This window comes from Hippopotamus amphibius, chromosome 1 (genome assembly GCF_030028045.1).
Source record: "Hippopotamus amphibius kiboko isolate mHipAmp2 chromosome 1, mHipAmp2.hap2, whole genome shotgun sequence".
In the NCBI taxonomy this organism is placed as follows: domain Eukaryota; kingdom Metazoa; phylum Chordata; class Mammalia; order Artiodactyla; family Hippopotamidae; genus Hippopotamus; species Hippopotamus amphibius.
The window spans coordinates 81292267-81310779 of NC_080186.1; the positions used below are offsets into that span (position 1 = coordinate 81292267).

At 31.9% G+C, this 18513-nt stretch overlaps 2 protein-coding genes across 6 annotated transcripts in view; one reads left to right on the plus strand and one right to left on the minus strand.

Moving 5' to 3' along the window:
• Positions 1–18513, plus strand: part of DOCK7 (dedicator of cytokinesis 7) — a 208065-nt gene that overhangs the window by 72662 nt on the left and 116890 nt on the right. The gene's annotated exons all lie outside the window — the stretch shown is intronic.
• On the minus strand, positions 2199–10777 carry ANGPTL3 (angiopoietin like 3). Its single transcript, XM_057717608.1, has 7 exons — positions 10205–10777; positions 9448–9558; positions 6909–7023; positions 5251–5364; positions 4715–4810; positions 2780–3046; positions 2199–2431 (listed from the first exon to the last, which is right to left on the minus strand). The coding sequence occupies exons 1-7, from the start codon at positions 10697–10699 to the stop codon at positions 2247–2249; spliced, it is 1383 nt and encodes a 460-aa protein (XP_057573591.1). The 5' UTR covers positions 10700–10777; the 3' UTR covers positions 2199–2246.

Consider the following 18513-nt stretch of genomic DNA (forward strand, 5'->3'; position numbering starts at 1 on the left):
TTTTTTAATCTTTTCTTTACTTGTTAAGTGCCAATTGAAGGGATCTGGACAGCAATGCTGCAAGGTTTCAGAGGAAGGGCCTCCATTTACTAAGATATTTGTGGAAGGAGTGAGATTATCTGTGCTTCCTTGAAGTATAAATAGCACCTAGCCAAGCAGAAAGGTGTGGGGAGGCATTATAGGTAAATGGAATGGCACTAGGAAAGTGTACAGGGGATGTTTCAAAGTAAATAATTTTTATTAGATCTCAGGGTTTGTGTTGGGCAGCAAATGGTTAAAGAAGTATTTTGGGGTCAGGTTATAGAAATACTTGAATACCTGAAAGATTTAGATTTTGCTTTGTAGGCTTATGCTCTTCTAGTTGGGGTACACATTCTTGTGAGGGCACAGCTAAATGAGATATTCACGTCTTATGGTGCAGGAGAGGTGGTTTACAAAGTTAATTGCAAAGCCTCCTGGATTCTAAGCTTTTATGACTGGAAGCATGGTAGTGCCATTAATGTATATAAGGAAATAAGGAGTAGAATGTGATAAGGTAAAAGGGAGAACCATCAGAGGCAATAAGGTATTGATGAGTTTGTTATTTGATAAGTTGAGTTTGAAGAGGCTATAGGATATCAAAAGGAGAAATGACAGGCAGTGGAAGTGGGGGAACTCGAGAGAGATTTGGGAATAATGTGTAGGTTTGGGAACTTTATTCATGGAAAATAGATGAGTCCATGAGTAGATAGAATTCCTGAGGGTCAGAGCAGAAGAGATGACTGAATATTGTACATTGGTCCACAATGCCAAATACTAGAATGGAATTGGGCTTTAAAGATGGACTCAAGATAGAGATAATCCTTGGAGAGTATAGTAGTATTATGGAAGCAAACTGAAGGTCAAGTTTGAGAAAAGAATATTATTAGTAAGTAGTAGAGAAACCAAAGGGAATGTGGACTAAGATTTTATTTCTCTTTGGTAGTTTCTTTAAAAACTTATTTAAAAATAAATACTGACAAGTGATATTATGGTCAAAATATCCTCTAATAATCCTGAGGATTTAGAATTTAATTTATTTAAATTAGAAATAACATAATCATACTTCTATTAGACGTCAATGAAAAACTATAAGAATTGGACTTCCCTGGTGGTCCAGTGGTTAAGACTCCGAGTTTCCACTATACCACTGTAGGGGACATGGGTTCAATCCCTGGTCAGGAACTAAGATTCTACATGCCTCGGTGCAGTCAAAACAACAACAACAACAACAAAATACAAGAGTTTAAATTTCTATAATTTAGGGGACTGAGTCTTTATTGAATTTGGAAGCATACATGAACATCTCTCAGGCTATTTAAACATTCAGTAACGTTATGATTCTTAATTCTGTTTAAAAACCTACACATATGTATTAGACTTACACTGTGTCCATAGGGAATAAATTATTAAACTTTAATTTGATGTCACAAATACATTCATTCTTATTGTATTCTGACAAGATCCCTTTAAAATTACTTGTTTTCACAATATCGTGTTAAAATATGTATACAGTACAGATAAGTTATCAAACAAGTTAAGGTACAGGGATACTTGATATTTAAAGTCAATATGACTTAGTAGTTATGATCTACTGGGTTTTAAGACCATGAACCTATTTCAGTATAGTATTTCATCCTGCTTCATTGGCTTCCTAAATAAAGCATATCAAACATTTGCTCCAGATTATTTTGTAGCAAGATGAAGTATCAGTTTTAAAATTCATATAATCGATTTTCACATGTACTCTGAACTGATTGAATTTTAGTTTTGAAATTAATATTACAGCATTTAAGAATTGTACAATCATTAATCCTTTATATTTACTCAAGTTTAGAATTTTAGCAAGGAAAGCAGTTTTTAAACTGAGAAAGTTGTGAAATTAGCTCACATGATGACTTTAAAAATAAAAATCTCTTTGTAAGTTTTTTATTTAGAAAGGTTATTTAAAAATTCGCCCATTGGTTAAAATTTAGATTGTGACCATCTAAAATTCATTTGCATATCACAAAATATGTGAATAAATGATCATCATAACACTTTGAATTGGGCAAGGTAAATGGTATTCTTTGAGGTGATGTGGTGATATGTTTAATATTAAGTTGGTAATGGCTTTAATATAAAGAATTTATTTCTAAAGTCTTCTGTAAGGGATTTAATACCAGATTTTTAAACCACAGTAATTTGTGATGAGTTTAATGTTTATTGGCTTTTTAATTTGCCTCAGTTCATTTAGAATTTTCTGAATCTGTTGGACGAATCAACATTTTGGTTGATTTGATAGAGTATAACCTTCCATTTTGAGACTTCCAGCATATTCCTCTTCTCCTCTCTGGCTTAGTTTTTGCTTTTGGCTTGTTATATTTACCATTTAGGTTGTTTTCCCCACATACATCATGGCACCACCAACCTCCTAAAAAGAATAGGTATGCAGTTTAATAGACACAAACTCATAGGCAGTTACTGTTATTGTATTTCCCTTGTGAGTATATTTTCATTTCTTATAAATATGACAGCGTTGTATGCATATATTCCAATTTACAATAATTTATACGTCTCATATACCTGAGCAAAAAATATCTGAGATACGTAATTAAACTAGAATCAAGTTAACACTTATGTTAAGAGATGTTTACCTATAAAGAAAATGTTTATTTCGGATTCAGATTTTAAAGAGTTGACATTGAAAGATATTAGCTATTGCTTTGGCAAGATGTTTTGAACATATGAAAATAAAGTATTTATATTAAGAAAAGAATACCTGAATTACTTTCTGGATAGTTGAAGTGTCCTTTTGTTCTGTGATTCCAAGTAGAAAACATCAAATCTTTGTGTTCTGGGAGTGCATTGGGGACATTGCCAGCAATCTCAACTAGATGTAGTGTATAGTTGGTTTCATGATCTCCCAAGTGAAAAGAATACTCAATGTAATGCTTGTTGTCTTTCCAATCTTCTAGCTCAATTCGTAAGATATAGTTAGATTGCTTTGCTATGGAGTATATCTTCTCTAGACCCAACCAGAATTCTCCTGAAAAGAAAAGTTGTAAGAATCTGTGTATTGTTAACTGCAGATTAAGCAGCGACCATTTTTTTTTTTTTGAGTGTGAGTGTGTGTGTGTGTGTGTGTGTGTGTGTGTGTGTGTGTAAGTAAGTAGATTAGCTGTTTTAGTCTTAAAAAATCCCTTGGTTATTTAAGAGTCTCTTAAAATATTTATTTTTAAAACAATTTTATTGAAGATAGTTGTATTTACAAGTGTTAAAATATTAATAGACCTACCTAAAGTCTGATTATCCTTTCTAAAATGGATATTATCAGGCATATTTCACAGGTGAAACATATTAGGCTATTATAAGTACTTTTAGGGAAGTTATTGGTAAAATAACTAACTTCTGGGTCCTTATATGTACTGGATTTACTATTGGCTATTTATTAATACCCCATATAGTATCAAGACATTTAAGTATTTCCAGAGACTTGAATAATAATATAATTTTACTCAAATATATTCTTGGCCTTTGATGTTTGCTTGATATATATGTTTTCTTTGTAGAAAAAGAAGGAAATAAAATTTTAAAAAATTTAAATTAAAAAGCATAATTTTTAAAACTTTATAGTTAAAAAATTTTTATTTGGAATTAAATACATAATATACTGGGCTGGCCAAAATTTCATTTGGGTTTACAGAGCAACCTGAACGAACTATTTGGTCAACCCAGTAAATACAAATAAATCTCTCTAATTATCACAGTTACTCTCTCTTTAATTATCCCTTTTATTAAAGCATTTAATGAAAAAAAGTCAGAATTTTCTTACTGCTGTTGAATTAGTAGATTTCATTTTAAGGATTGCAAAATACAAATGGCTTACTTTCTTGTAGAAATAAATGAGTAGTCTAGACTCTTACTCTTAGAAGAAGATTTGGAGCTACAAAACATATCACTGATTCTACCTTTTAGTTAGGGATTTAACTGATAGTTTGAATACAGAATTGTTTAAATGGTAAAATAGTATTGAATGTTTAAAAATTCAACATAATAATGGATGTTATCCACTTTATGAATGAGTACATGTACATCATTCATGGATTTTTGTAATGTGCTTTTTGGATTTTAAACCTGTCATTTATTTTTATTTTGCTTATTTTATTTTCTACCTTATTTATTTTGTGATCAAAATATAATAATTTTCACTGAAGTAACTAAATTTATCTTAAACCACACATTGTATAGTATACATTTGTAATATTTAAATAGTTGCAATCTAAACATTTTGTAGTGTGCATCTGACAGCTTCCTTGTGCCTTCCAACTTCCAAGTAGTTGGTATCTAAAATGTTAATAACAAAGTAGAATGACCAATGATAAGGATGGTTTTCTTTGTAGCTCCTTCATAGCATTTAGCACTTATTTGAAGCACATAGCACTTAATCAAAACCATCTTTGGTAATTAAAGTTAAGATAATTAGAAGCCATCCAATTAAATTGTGGTAAGTAGACATTGAACAGACATGTAATTGTGACAAGTGTAATTCAAATAAAGACACTTAAGTTCAGTACTTATAAATGTGTAGTTATTTGTTAATCATTTCTATGAAGGCTGGGAGTATTCCTCATTCATTGTTGTATTTCTAATGCCCAGTCCATAACAGGTTCTTAATAAGTATTTTTAAGTTAATAAGTGAATGAAGTCACCTTACCATCAAGATTTCCAAAACCATATTTGTAGTTTTCCCAAGTTTCATTGAAGTTTTGTGATCCATCTATTCGGTGTTGAATTAATGTCCATGAACTACCTGAATATAATGAACAAATTGTTTATTTTCAGTAGACTGATGCTGATAGTTGTAACAAAATGCTTTTTTTTTTGTTTGTTTGGTTTTTAAATGGTAGCTGTATAAGGTAGTTATTAATGTTGTTATGGTAATACCATTTAATTACTTATTACGGGCCCAAGAAGTTAAGTGAAGGGAAACTAATGAATTTGTCTTAATAAACTTATTGACAGTAGTCATTTTGGGTTATTTTATAGAAAAAGATGGAGAATATTGAATAAATGCATGAGTAAATACATAAATAAATAAGACAGATTTAAGTACTAGATCTATATAACTGCTTGTGTTAAATATATTTCATTTTTTATGTATTCAGAACAAAAGTAACAGGGTTAGTCCTACTAATAGGTGGCGAGTAACCTGAGCTAACTACTGTCTATTTTCTCTTAGGCTAGTTTTACCTGATTTAATATCACAGTAGACATTAAAAATTTTGGATTTCCTGGGTTTAATGGAATAGATGCCACTTGTATGTTCACCTCTGTTATAGATGATGGTACAATCAGCAGGAATGTCTAGAATCAACAAAATATTATTACATAAGATACAGTAATAAAGAATGATATCTTTAGAGCTTGAGATTTTACTTGACATTTTATGGAATTGTGGTGACTGTTGCCTTTAGCCTTTTTCAGTAATGTGTTATTGAAAAAAGTACTTTATGCTAAAGCATTTTTATTAAATGGCATGTTATGCAAAGAATATCAAAATAGTTATTCAAACTGAGTTGTTTTTAGGAAAAGTAACAAAATGAGAATTTTAAATACTTTTTTCTCTTAGATCTAGGAAAAGCATAAATAAAATATCACATGAGATGTTAGTGTAGGGCTTGGTGTATAGCAGGGAGTCAACAGATACATGTGGAAAGAGTGGACATACGTAGAAACCAACAGAGAACTTTTTTCCTCTATGAATTACATTAAAAATAAATGTGTTTTAAAAGTATATCATTTTGTTGAAGTTTGGTCGGGAATGGATACTTGTCCCCACATCTTTTTGTTTTTCTTATAGAAGTAGAAACATTGAAGAGAATGCCATAATCTTTTCATCTATATTCAACAGTTGTTAATGTTTTGCCGTATTTGCTTTGTAAACACAAATACATACAAATATGTATTTTGCTCTGCTATTTGAAAGTAATTTGCAAACACCATGCCCCTTAACCCCTTAGATATTTTGGCATGCATCTTTTTTTTTTTCCAAAGCAATTTATTTATTTATTTATTTATTTTGAGGTACACCAAGTTCAGTCATCTGTATTTCTTCACATATTCCCATATTCCCTCCCTCCTTCGACTCCCCCCCACCCTCCCCGTCCCAGTCCTCTAAGGCATCATCCATCCTCGAGTTGAACTCCCTTTGTTATACAGCAACTTCCCACTGGCTATCTATTTTACAGTTGGTAGTATATATATGTCTATGCTACTCTCTCACTTTGTCTCAGCTTCCCCTTCACCCCCCGCCCCCCCAAACCTCGAGTTCTCCAGTCCATTCTCTGCATCTGCATCCTTGTTCTTGTCTTGTCACTGAGTTCATCAGTACCATTTTTAGATTCCATATATATGAGTTAGCAGACAATATTTGTCTTTCTCTTTCTGACTTACTTCACTCTGTATGACAGACTCTAGGTCTATCCACCTCATTACATATAGCTCCATCTCATCCCTTTTTATAGCTGAGTAATATTCCATTGTATATATATGCCACATCTTCTTTATCCATTCATTTGTTGATGGGCGGCATGCATCTTTTAAATGAGATTATTCTCTTACTTAACTATAATACCATCATTATATCTAAGAAAGTTAACAATAATTTTATCTGATATCAAGTCTATATTCATATTTCCCTGATTGTCTTAAGAATGTTTTATAGGGTTTAAAAAAAAATCACTAAGATCCAGTTTAGGTTGACACATTATATTTGCTGGATTTCTCTTTTTATTCTCTTTTAGTCTAGAGCAGGCCCTGAGAATAGAGATTTTTGATGGAAATGTCAGAGATAGAACAAAAATTTTATGATAATAGGTTCAAGAAGGAAACCCACCAAATTATCTTACCATTGTGTTCTACATTGTTTGTTTCATTCAGGTGAAGAGAGGGAGTAGTTCTTGGTGCCCTTGGTTTAACAATAAGAGAATTTTCTGTGGATTCTTGAATACCAGTTCTTCTTAACTGATAAAAGAATATAAATCTACTTTTAAAAATGGTGCTGAATATATAACTAGGGGAAATCTGAGTTCATAATATGTTATTGTTTTTGATGTTAAGAGGGATAAACAATGCTATACATATTATACAGACTACTTGTTCTCAAAATATTTAATCAGGCACAGTATTTAATGAGTTCAAAAAACAGAGAAAGACAACACGGTAAAAAACAGAAATTGATCAAAAAACAAGACCAAAGGCAGAGAGTTTACTTAGAATATTTTAATATGTTCTATTTGTTTATAAGAATGTAATATATATTCTATTCAGTGACACAAGCAGATTTTAAATTTCATAATTGTCAGTTGTAGGTCTTAAGACAGAGCACATAATTTGAAGATGGATGCTTTCTTGATGGTTTTTGACATGTAATCGTATCTTAGAGGTAACAAATTAGCAGTTTGTTTACTTTCAGTATATTCAGTATTTCATTGTCTGTTGTGTTGGGTTTGCAATTTGTTGACGGATAGCTTTTCTTATTGATGGGTTGAGAAAAGCAGAGAATGTAATATCTTGTGTTATTAGTGTTAATTTTTTGATGCCAGCATAAATGGCATTTCGTAGGATATAATTCATAAAGATCTGTTGTAAAGTTCACTTATTGAATGTTAGTCTTTTGTGCTAAGTAACTGTGATCTTACAGTAACTTAACTTTAGAGTTTTGGCTTCTTAATTTGAGTAAGTTGTGTCAGATGATTGAAGCCTTCTTCCAATTTAGAAATTCATTGTTTTGAATTCTTTATACATTTTATTATTAGACAGGATGTATATTATTTTTTAGTGACATTTTTGTTTTTGTGAGTAGGTTCATTTACTCATAATGAAAGATATAGGAAAAGAATTAGAAAAATAACATATAGTAAGAAGGAAATTATGGAAATCAAAACTAGTTGGCAAAAACCCCTTTTTGGACAATTAGCAGAAATATTCTAAATAATGATTCATAAATTAGCAAAAATAATCTACTAAAATTATGAGTCATAAAATTACTGAAACATAATGTGTTATGGAAATTGGTAATATTTGCTTTCTAGTTCTTGGCATCTTTTTTTTTTATACCAGTTTCTTCAAGTCTGTATTATTTTTGAAACTCTTTGAAACAGCTGTTTAGTAGCTATATATTAGAATAAAGCTAATATATAGCTGTATTGCAAACAAGGATCTCCTTTCCTCACTTAGCCAGTTATTTACATTGTAGATTAATTATATTGTTGGGTATTAAACTTTAATTATTAGGCATATAGCTTTTAATAGTAATATTAATCATACCAAGTTTTTATTGACTTCTTTGTGCTAAATGTGACGTTACCTTTATTAACTCAACATGTATTTATTAAGCGCCTACTATGTGTCATACAGAGTTCTGTATTTTGGAGCTGCAGCAGTTTAAAAGAATGGAAGAAAATTTCTGTACTCACGGAGCTTACATTCTAGTGCAGGGACAGACAAGATAAATAACTAAAATATATATTATGTTAAATAGGGGTAAGTGTTAACAAAGAAAAGAGAGTAATGAAGGAGGTTTCAGGCATGGGCGTAGGGGATTGTAATTTCTGATTGTTATCTGGGAAAGCTTCTTTGAGAGTTTTGTATTTGAGAAAGACCTAAAGCGAATAAGGGGACTTCCTTGGTAGTCCCCTTGCAGGAGGCCTGTGTTCGATCCCTGGTCAGGGAACTGGATCCCACATGCCGCAACTAAAGAGTTCTAATGCTACAACAAAGATCCTGCACACAGCAGCGAAGATCCCACGTGCTGCAACTAAGGTCCCATGTAGCCAAATAAATAAATAAATATTAAAAAGCAAAATAAAGTGAATAAGAGTGGGCCATGCAGATACCAGGGTGAAGAGCGTTCCAGACAGAGAGCAACAAGGGCAAAGGCCCTGAGATAGCAGCCTGTTTGATGTGTTTGGGTAACAGTAAAAACCAGTATGACTAGAGTAGAGGAGATGAAGTCAGTGAGATGATTAAGAGTCATCTGGGTCATGTGGGCTGCTATGAGTGAGATGGGAAACCATTGTGGGGTTTTGAACAAAGAGAGACGTAGTCTAATTTAAGTTTTAATCGAATCTCTTTGGCTGCTATATCGAGGATATACTTTGCATGAATTAATTCTTTTTTTCTCACAACAATCCTATAAGACAAGTCTTTTATTATGAAACGGAGAAGGGTTAAGTAATTTATTCATGGTCACTCAGAAGTTTTAGAGCCAAAATTCAAACCCAGGTAGTTTATTGGCTTCAGAGCCCTCAAACTTAATGATCACCTGATGTGATCTGTTTATTCACTGTCCAACTATGATTATTTTAAATAATTTTAGGGTCCATTGTTTTTATAAATCTAAATTTTATGTAAAAGATTGGACATACTATTAAAATATTGACTTACCTGATTTTCTATTTCTTTTATTTGACTATGCTGTTGGTTTAATTGTCTGTATTGTTCTTCCACAATCTGAAGAAGGTCTTTGATGCTGTTATCTTGCTGTTCTACAAAAGTCTGGACATAGATTGTAAGTTGGTTAGAAGTTTCTTTCTTTTTTGTTAAATTAGACTTTTTTATTTCCTATAACTATCACAATCTAATTTTTTTGAACTAACACTGGATTAGGAAAATGAATATTGGCAAACCTTTTCCCCTTTTATGCTTCTTTCACATAGCATATACTTTAGTTTTCATGTTTTATTTAAAATGTACCATCCCTAAAATCTGATTTCCTGAATTTTAAACTACTTAAATTAAATGAAAAAAAAAAAAGCCAGAATTTTAATATCTTTCCCACTTATTATATTACTTTTATACATTTTAAAGATGGGAGAATAGTTACACAAGTTATTTTCCTTTAGCTTTTTACTTGCCTCCAGTAATTTGCAATACTATAATAATTTAGTGTTCTAAATTTCATTGCTTAACTGACTTGTAATTTTCATCTGAAATGCAAAGCTTAGTTATTTTCATAAATAATGTTAGGGAAACAAAAAGAAACTATAATGGGAAAATTTATTTCCTGGAGGCTTTTTTTTCATGAGAAAAATACAGTGTTTCAGCAGTTCAGCAAAGTATTCCAAAGTAGCATCTTAAACTATTTTTTAAAAAAGATCCACATTGAAAACATAATCATGAACCCTCTTTGGTTTCTACTTACTTTAAGTGAAGTTATTTCCAGGTGTTCCTGAATTTCAGGTTGATTTTTAATTAAATTGGTTAACTGGTCGTCCAGATATCTCACTTTTTGTTGAAGTAGAATTTTTTCTTTAACGAGACTTTCAAGTTTTGAGTTGAGTTCAAGTGACATGTTCTTTACTTCTTCATTTTTGACTTGCAGTTTGAATGTAGTTCTTCTAAGTTCCTTTTCTTCTTCTTTGATTTCATTGGTTTGCAGTGATAAGTCGTAAAAAGACTGATCAAATGTGTTGAGTTTTTGAAATATGTCATTAATTTGGCCCTTAGTCTTATGAACAAAGTCTTTAAGACCATGTCCTAACTGAAGTAGGCCATTGGCTAAAATTTTTACATCATCTAACATAGCAAATCTTGATGTTGGCTCTGAAGATACAGAATCAAATGATGAAGAGTCTTGGTCAATTCTGGAGGAAATAACTAGAGGAACAATAAAAAGAAAGAGCTTAATAGTGTACATTTTTACCCTAATTATTCACTTTCAAGTGATTTGAAATTCGATTTTCTCCCTGTAAGCATACCTAGACTTCTGAACTCTATATAACACTATTTGCCACATAAACAGTAAGGTTGGCAGGTGAATATAGTTAATCATTAAGCTGTGTAAACTTGTATGAATGTAACCTTCCACACTGAGTTGGATCAGTGCTAAATGAAATCAAAGAAATGAGCAGTGAACTTAATAGGTCATTTAAAATGGTTACTGTGTTTAATTTTGCTGTATTATAAACTGTACTTTCAGTGTTATGAGATCTACCTGTTTTTAAAAAGCCCATTTTAATTTGTCATGATTTTTAAGATTTACAAGTAAATACCAAGTTCTTTTGACTGATAAATTCATCTTTAAGGTGAGGAAAAATTAATGAATTAAGTATATGTTTTCCTAACTGTAGTTTAGTTTTTTTTGGAAACAGTGATTGATCCAAAAGAATGCCTTCTCTGTGAAGCCTTCCTCCATGTCTGCAGGTGGTGTTAATGGTGCACGCCCATCGTACTCTGTATAAGCTAACATATGATTATATATTCCTTATTATTTGCCACTGTAATTATTTGTTAGTATACCTTTTTGCTTCAGATGATCTATCTAAACCATATTTTATCACAAAATCCCATACATTAAAAGATATTTCATTCTTTTTCTCTGTTATAGTCTACGTCTCTATGTTCTAGTCTCGTTTCTGTGTGCCTACTTTAAGACCAATAGATTATGTGGTTTTCTAAGGTCAGCCAGGATTAAATACTTAAAATGTCAGAAAGTATTTGCCTATTGCAAGTTTTTCTGAAGTTTGTGTGCTTGATCACAATATTCATGAACTAAATTTAACAAAGCCAAAAAATTAATAGTATGATTAAAAGTAAATGTTCCACTGTGCTTCTAACTTGTGTTAATGTAAAAGAAAAAATACTGGTTTCAATTAAAAGTGATTATTTTTCTTGAGTGTTCATTTTAAGAGCTTTTTGAGAAAATAATACATCCTTTTAAAATGTTTTATCTTGACAAATTAATGTAGTAAAATTGTTAAGAGTGTGGTCATTGGAATCAGAGCATGGTCTGGTCCAGAAGCCAGATCTAGCTATGCTGCCTTAGACAAGTTACTTAACTTTCCCACACCTCAGTCTTCTCTTCTGTATGTTGGGGTATTTTTTAGTACATACTTAATGAGAAGCAAAAAAATAATATGTGTAAAGCACTTAGAACGGTATCTGGCAAATAGGAAGTACTCAAAATTATATCCATGAAGGGACCTTTTAATTTGTCTGTGCATATGTGTGCATGATTAACTGTATCTAAAGAAATTTTTCATAAACCCAATAGCTTTTTTGCAAAGGGAAAACTTTTAATATAATCAATTTCAGTTTAAAGTGTAAATTATCAAGCAAAACTTTACAAAATTTACCATTTCCAAAAATCCATTCTTAGAAATGCTTCTTCCTGGTGTAAAATAGAGACCCTTTCTTTTGATGATTTAGGATTAAAAGCTTTTGGATAGAATAGATACAGTAGATGTAGTTAGTACACCATAATGGTTAAGAGTTTGATTCTGGAGAGAGACTAGCTGAATTGGAATCCTGGCTCTGCTGTTCTTCAGCTGTGTGAAATTGCTTAGCTTTTCTTTACCTTGGTCAAATTACTTAGCTCTTCTGTACCTCTATTTTCTTGTCTATCAAGTGAAGATAATACTGTATCTACTTTATAGAGTTATATAAAGATTAAAAATTAATATTTTAAAGCACTTAGAGCACTACCTAGTGTTTAGTAAACACTGCACAGCGTTATGTATTAGCTATTCTTTTGTAATTCAAAAGTCGATGCATTTATGTAATATTACTGTAATATTTTATTGGTAAGTGCTATCTAATCTTATGTTAAGATGACATAAATTGGGAAATTTTGCTAGCATCTGGGTTTTCTGTGTTTTGGTCTCTTGGACCTTGTTAAGTACAAGGAATTATTTCTATTGTTTAGCCTATGTATACTTTTTCTAAGTGTCCAATACAGAACCACATAAATATTTCTCTTTGTAAGAGAAATAAAGAATGTAAGTAAATAAAAATATACAAATACTTCCACTAATGAAGAAGAAAAACAAAACATTTTTCCTTATTAATTTTCATCTTACCTTTACCACTGGTGCATGTTATGGAATTATAGAAGTGTATGTTAAACTAGTGAAGAAATTTGAAATTTTCTCCCTCTTTTTAAAAGAGTTATGATAGTGTCATGATCACTGGTCATGAAGGGCATATTTCGAAACTTCTCCTAACTAAACTGTCTGCTTTTCTGGCTTAAAACTATTGACCCTGATATTTCATCCATTTTCTAGTTGAGGGGGAATTGAGATGGGCCAGCTTCTTGACTCTATTATACTATAAGCTGTTTATTTGTAAGATTTATATCTATTTTTAATTTATATCCCATACAGCACTTTAGTACAATGCCTTACATATTGGAGAAACAATAAATTTTTATTGAATGAATAAGTTAATGATAAAGTCTTTACATGGGAGTTTTTTAAACACAAAATTTTCATATGGTAGATACTCACCCCTTTTTGATATAGGAGGTTCTTTTTAGAAAAAGGAATTTGAAAAGTAGTCCCTTCCAGTGCATGAAAGTAACTGAACACTAATACCAAAGAAAGGCTGTGGGAAGGAAATTTCCTTCTATTTTGGTTACTCTGCTGGAATATTAACACTTTTGCACAATTTATATAATTCCTCACATGTAACACTGAAAGATAGATTAGAGGCAATAGTTTCATATTCTTGGTTTATAGTATATTGTCTCTGGGTAGAAATATCTGGATAATTTTTTTCTTAGAGTAGTTTGACATGTTATTGAATGTAATTAAAATAAATAATTTGCCTAATTACAAGCTGTGGAAGAGTGTCAGCATGGGAAATGTAATGAAAGTGGTAATTTTGTAAATGATTTTACATCTACCTTTTAACACTTCTTGAGTGCACATTGTTAAAGGCAGAATCTAATCTTTGCTTAAACTTGTGCCTGTTTAAATAGAACCCTGATCAGATGTAACCAGTAATGTTATAAAAACTTAAAATTTCTATGCCAAAGAAAATAAGAAACTAAGCAAAATTAATACCTAATTTAAGGATTCCTAGTTTCTAAGAAGTAATATACAAAACGTCTTAGCTACATAGAATTTTATATCATCTAGGAGCTTTGTTTAAATTCTTAGCAAAGCAAAGTCCTTTATCCTCCCCCAGGTTGTGCAATCTTATGGAGATTTGACTTCCAAATAAAACACAAGGCATTTTGGATCTGTTGAATACAGTATCCCTATTGATTTCTTCCTTTGGAACTGAGGTCATTTGTTTTTGAATTAATATATTTGGTAGCAAGACTCTAAAAGTAACTGTTTGAGAAAAGCATATTTATAAATAGAAATATTTGTATTAACTAAAGAATAATGCCAGAGTGATATCAATGCATTAGCTTCCGTTTTCTCTCTGTGTCCAGAACAGCACTGTCCAATGGGAATATAGTGTGAGCTACATGCATAAAAAACTGAAAAGAAACAAGTGAAATTAACTTAATAGTATGTTTTGTTTAATCCAATTTATCAGAATTATCATTTCAACATGTGATCAATATGAAAATATTAATTAGGGATTTTATATTCTCTTTTCATACTGTCTTCCAAATCTAGTATGCATTTTATGCTTTCAGGATATCTCAGAACAGGCACACATGGAGCACTCTGTAGGCACACTAGACCGTGTTATTGGACAGCACAGATCCAGAAGATGAGTGACCTTTGAAGGAATCGTTTTACTTATCTTAGCTTTTTTCTCGTGTTTACTATTAATAAATCTTAATTTTTTAATGTTGAAAGTACTTATTGTGGAAACTCAGATATTTGAAAATCCTATAAAAAATAAAAATCCTGACTCTTCCCTGTTAACATCTTGGGGTCTGTCATACCAGTTCCCTTGGATGACTACCTAAATGCAATTTTTTTTTAACATAAATGGGAGTATGTTATATATATAAATTGATTCAAGACCTTAACATTTAAAAATTTGTTTTCGTATGAGTGCCTGTAGATTTTCCATATCCTTTAAAATGGCTGTACAGTCTCTTATTATATGCATGCACCTTAATTTAATCATCTCCCTATCAGTGGTCATTTACATTGCTTGCAGTTTTCTGATTACAAACAATAGGCATAGAAAATGTATTTATATTTGTGTATAAGTATTTTCATATGATAAGTTCATAGATGTTAACTTTCAAAGTAGATTTTTCTTGTCAGATTATCCTTTAAAGGGACTGTGCCAATTTATACCCCTACCAAGAGTATATGAGAGTTTCTCTTTTCCCATGAATTTTTACCAATACTTTGAATGAGAAAAACCAAAAATATTGATAAACCTAATAGCCAAATATATCTAATTTATTTTGCTGTCTGTCGGTCTTGTTCTCTTTGTGAATTACCTGAGTATTATGTAAGTCTACCTCCCCGCATCAAACTCCCCAACCTTTTTTTCTCTTTCTGACTAATTTTAGGAATTACTTACATATGATGGATACTAACTCTTTGTCATGTATGTAACAGTGTTCTTTCGATTTGTCCTTTGTCTTCCACTTGTGTTTTTATGATATCCCCTGCTTGCTAGAGGCTTTCAAGTTTGTCTTTTATGATTTTTTGTGGCTCATGCTCAGAAATGCCTTCCTCACCTATAAAATGTGGTCTCTTTAAAGCTTTTCTGGTACTTTTAAGGTTTTGTTTTTATTATTTAAAACTTTGATTTAATCTGGAGTTTATTTTGAGGAGGTTGTTGAAATATAAATTCAGCCTTAAAAAAGCTAGTCAGCTATCTCAGCAACTCAACACTTTTCATTGATCTACCTTCTCTCTGCTGATTTAAAATTCCTCTGAAGGAGTATTATAAACGCAGTGTAAAGACTTACTGGGTCTATGTGGAATTTTATTAGTGGAGTTAGTAGTCAAATGAAAAAGAATCTAGGCTAAATATATGCCTTTCACCTTCAGAGACAAGGTGAATTTAAAATTGTATTGCTTATATTAGAAATCAAGCATAGTTTAATGTTCAGTTAATTTCCATTTCACCTGAAAATTCAAACTCCAGACGAGTTAAGTGACTAAATATTTATGTGAGTTTTGTACTGTTCATTCATTCGTTTAATCAACTATTTATTCATATGAGGAACTATTGTAGGCATTGGAAACATAGCAGTTAACTAGACAGGTAAGGTCCTTGCCAAAATATAAACAAACAAGATACTTTAGGATTATCTTAAGCAAATTAAGAGTTGTGAATGGAATAGCAAAGTGATGGGATAGTGGCGAGGTAAAGTGAGGCTTTCTAAGATGGGAAGGGGCCAGTTATGTCCATATCCACAAAGCTAAAGCTGTAGCAATCCAAATGCAGAAATTGAGGGATGGGGAAAGCATGATGTGTTTTGCTTTTCTTTGTGTTTTACATGTCTATCCTACTTGCAAATTTCTCACTGAAATTTGTAGGCAGATTCTTTGGTTTCAGGTCCTCTTGTGGGCCCCAGTGATATTCTATGTTTATAGCATTTATCATACTACATTATAATTATTTGCCTGTGTGATTCTCCCTCCAGACTGTGAGTTCTATGAAGTTAAGAACTTGGTCTTTTATCTCTGTATTCTCAGTGTCTAGTATACTGCATACTCAATAAATATTTGTCACAGTGAGGAATTATAGACATAATAAAGGCCAGTCTGTTATCATGTGCTTTGGATCCTCTTCTCTCCCACCATTTCAGGAATCTTACATTCTTGTTCTAGTGTATGCAAACTCTATCTCAACTAAATTCTTTTCATTCGGATTTAATCAAACTTAAACCGTTTCAATCTTAAAAAGCTTCAAAAATCCCCATGTTCTATCTCCACCTATTGTGTTATCTTTCGCCCCTTCTTAGCTGCACTCTTCAGAATTTCACTTATTTCATTTTCTTACCTCCTAACTTACTCTTTTTTTTTTTTAACACCAAAAATGTATTTATTTTCCACACTTCCATGATGGTAACATAGCCTTAGCATAATAGTATTGCTCACAAATGAAAGGTAGGGAGTCTTCTTTTGAGTACCATATAAGCTTACATTTTATTTGTTTCATATGATTTTTGGCACTATATGTGTGCAATTTAAATTATAATGATAAAACAGACCCACGTACTAGCCACCTAAGGTAAAAAAATAAAATTTGTCAAAACCTTAGAAACCTCATTGCTGACCTCACTTACTCTTGAACCTACTTTTGTCTGTTTTCAGCCTGAGATTATCCGTGACTTTTATGTTGCTAAATTCAGTTGACATTTTTCAGTTCTTACCTCATTTGATCTCTGAATAGCACTTGACACTTAACTTTAATTCTGCTTGTGATCTCTTCCTTTGGCTTCCATGCCACTGTACTCTTAGGGATTTCCTTCTACTTCTTTGTGGATGTCTTATCAGTCTTTGCAGATTCATCCTCTTCTGGATGACCACATAATCTCAGAGTTATTTAAGACTCCTTTGTTGAACTAACACACAATGAGTAATTAAGTAATATTCTAGTTCAGGGCTTCCTAGGTGGCGCAGTGGTTAAAAATCCGCCTGACAATGCAGAGGTCACGGGTTCCATCCCAGCTCCAGGAAGATCCCACATGCCACGGAGCAACTAAGCCCGTGTGCCCAAAAAAAAAAAAAAAAAAAAAAAAAAATTCTAGTTCTCTCATAGTTGATGTCCTTGAGAATGGTTCTCAGCATAGGAAAAATGATAAATAGATGCAAAATAGAAAATAGTAAATAAAAACCTTGTATTCTTGAATATGAATTATCACTATGAACTCAGGATGTATTTCATGTTAAAAGCATTTTCCCCTAACTCTTTCAACTTTAAAAGACCTAGAAACAATGAATAATACACAACGAGTGGCCTGGAAAAACAGTTCCTGTTTAAGAAACCACAGCTCCTTAGAGAAATGGCAGATTCCAGGTTTGGGAAGAAAATGTACAAGAAGAGCCTAGAATGTCATGTCGTAACAGATAGCAAGAAGCCATCAAAGACTATTATGACTGAATCAAAAGGAATCATGAGCCAGTTTGAATTGACCTTTTCACTTGTCAAAGGTGGTACAATTTGAATAACACCAATAAAGATAATAACTGCAAAATATTGAAACCCATTAATAGGTTTGGTCCATGAGGTTTTTATAAGTTTTATAAGTGATGCTTTAAAAAAAAAAGACGCAGTTGATCCCTTTTAGAGGAATGTAATGTACCAACTAATTATTTTGAAAACTGGCAGGTAACGGAAAAGAATCAAGCATTTATTCTTGCCTCTCATATAATGGCTCACTGGCAAAGCAAATGGTAGATAAGGAAAAGTGCTCTTCATTGAGATATTCCAGCTATTAAATAAAGAAGCAATGATAGAATATTACCTTTTGGCAACCTTTAATGAGTTAATGGATTTAGGCATTGATCATCATTGTCTACTAATTGCGCAAAAAGAGAAATATTTTCCTCCTGATAGGAGGACACAGTATCATTTATGAAGTGATCTTGCCCCCCAAATTTGACCAAGGCTCTAGATTCAACTCTCAATTTATAGAAAACATGGAGGAACATGTTAAGTGTCACTACAGGATGCAATCAATAAACTCTAGACTCTAGAAAAATCTACACAAAAATATCAGTCATTCTGTTTCTTCAACAAATATATTGCAAAGGTAGAAAATGAAGACTTCACCATGATCAGCTGAGTACCTGT

Bases quoted from the DNA above. Each gene is read 5' to 3' on its own strand.
- ANGPTL3 (XM_057717608.1), bottom strand. From the start codon at position 10,699: ATGTACACTATTAAGCTCTTTCTTTTTATTGTTCCTCTAGTTATTTCC. The intron at 9,559-10,204 runs GTAAGTAGAAAC...ATCTATGTCCAG, and splicing joins TGGAAATAACTTCACTTAAA to ACTTTTGTAGAACAGCAAGA. The intron at 4,811-5,250 runs GTAAAACTAGCC...CATTATATTCAG, and splicing joins CTACTGTGATATTAAATCAG to GTAGTTCATGGACATTAATT.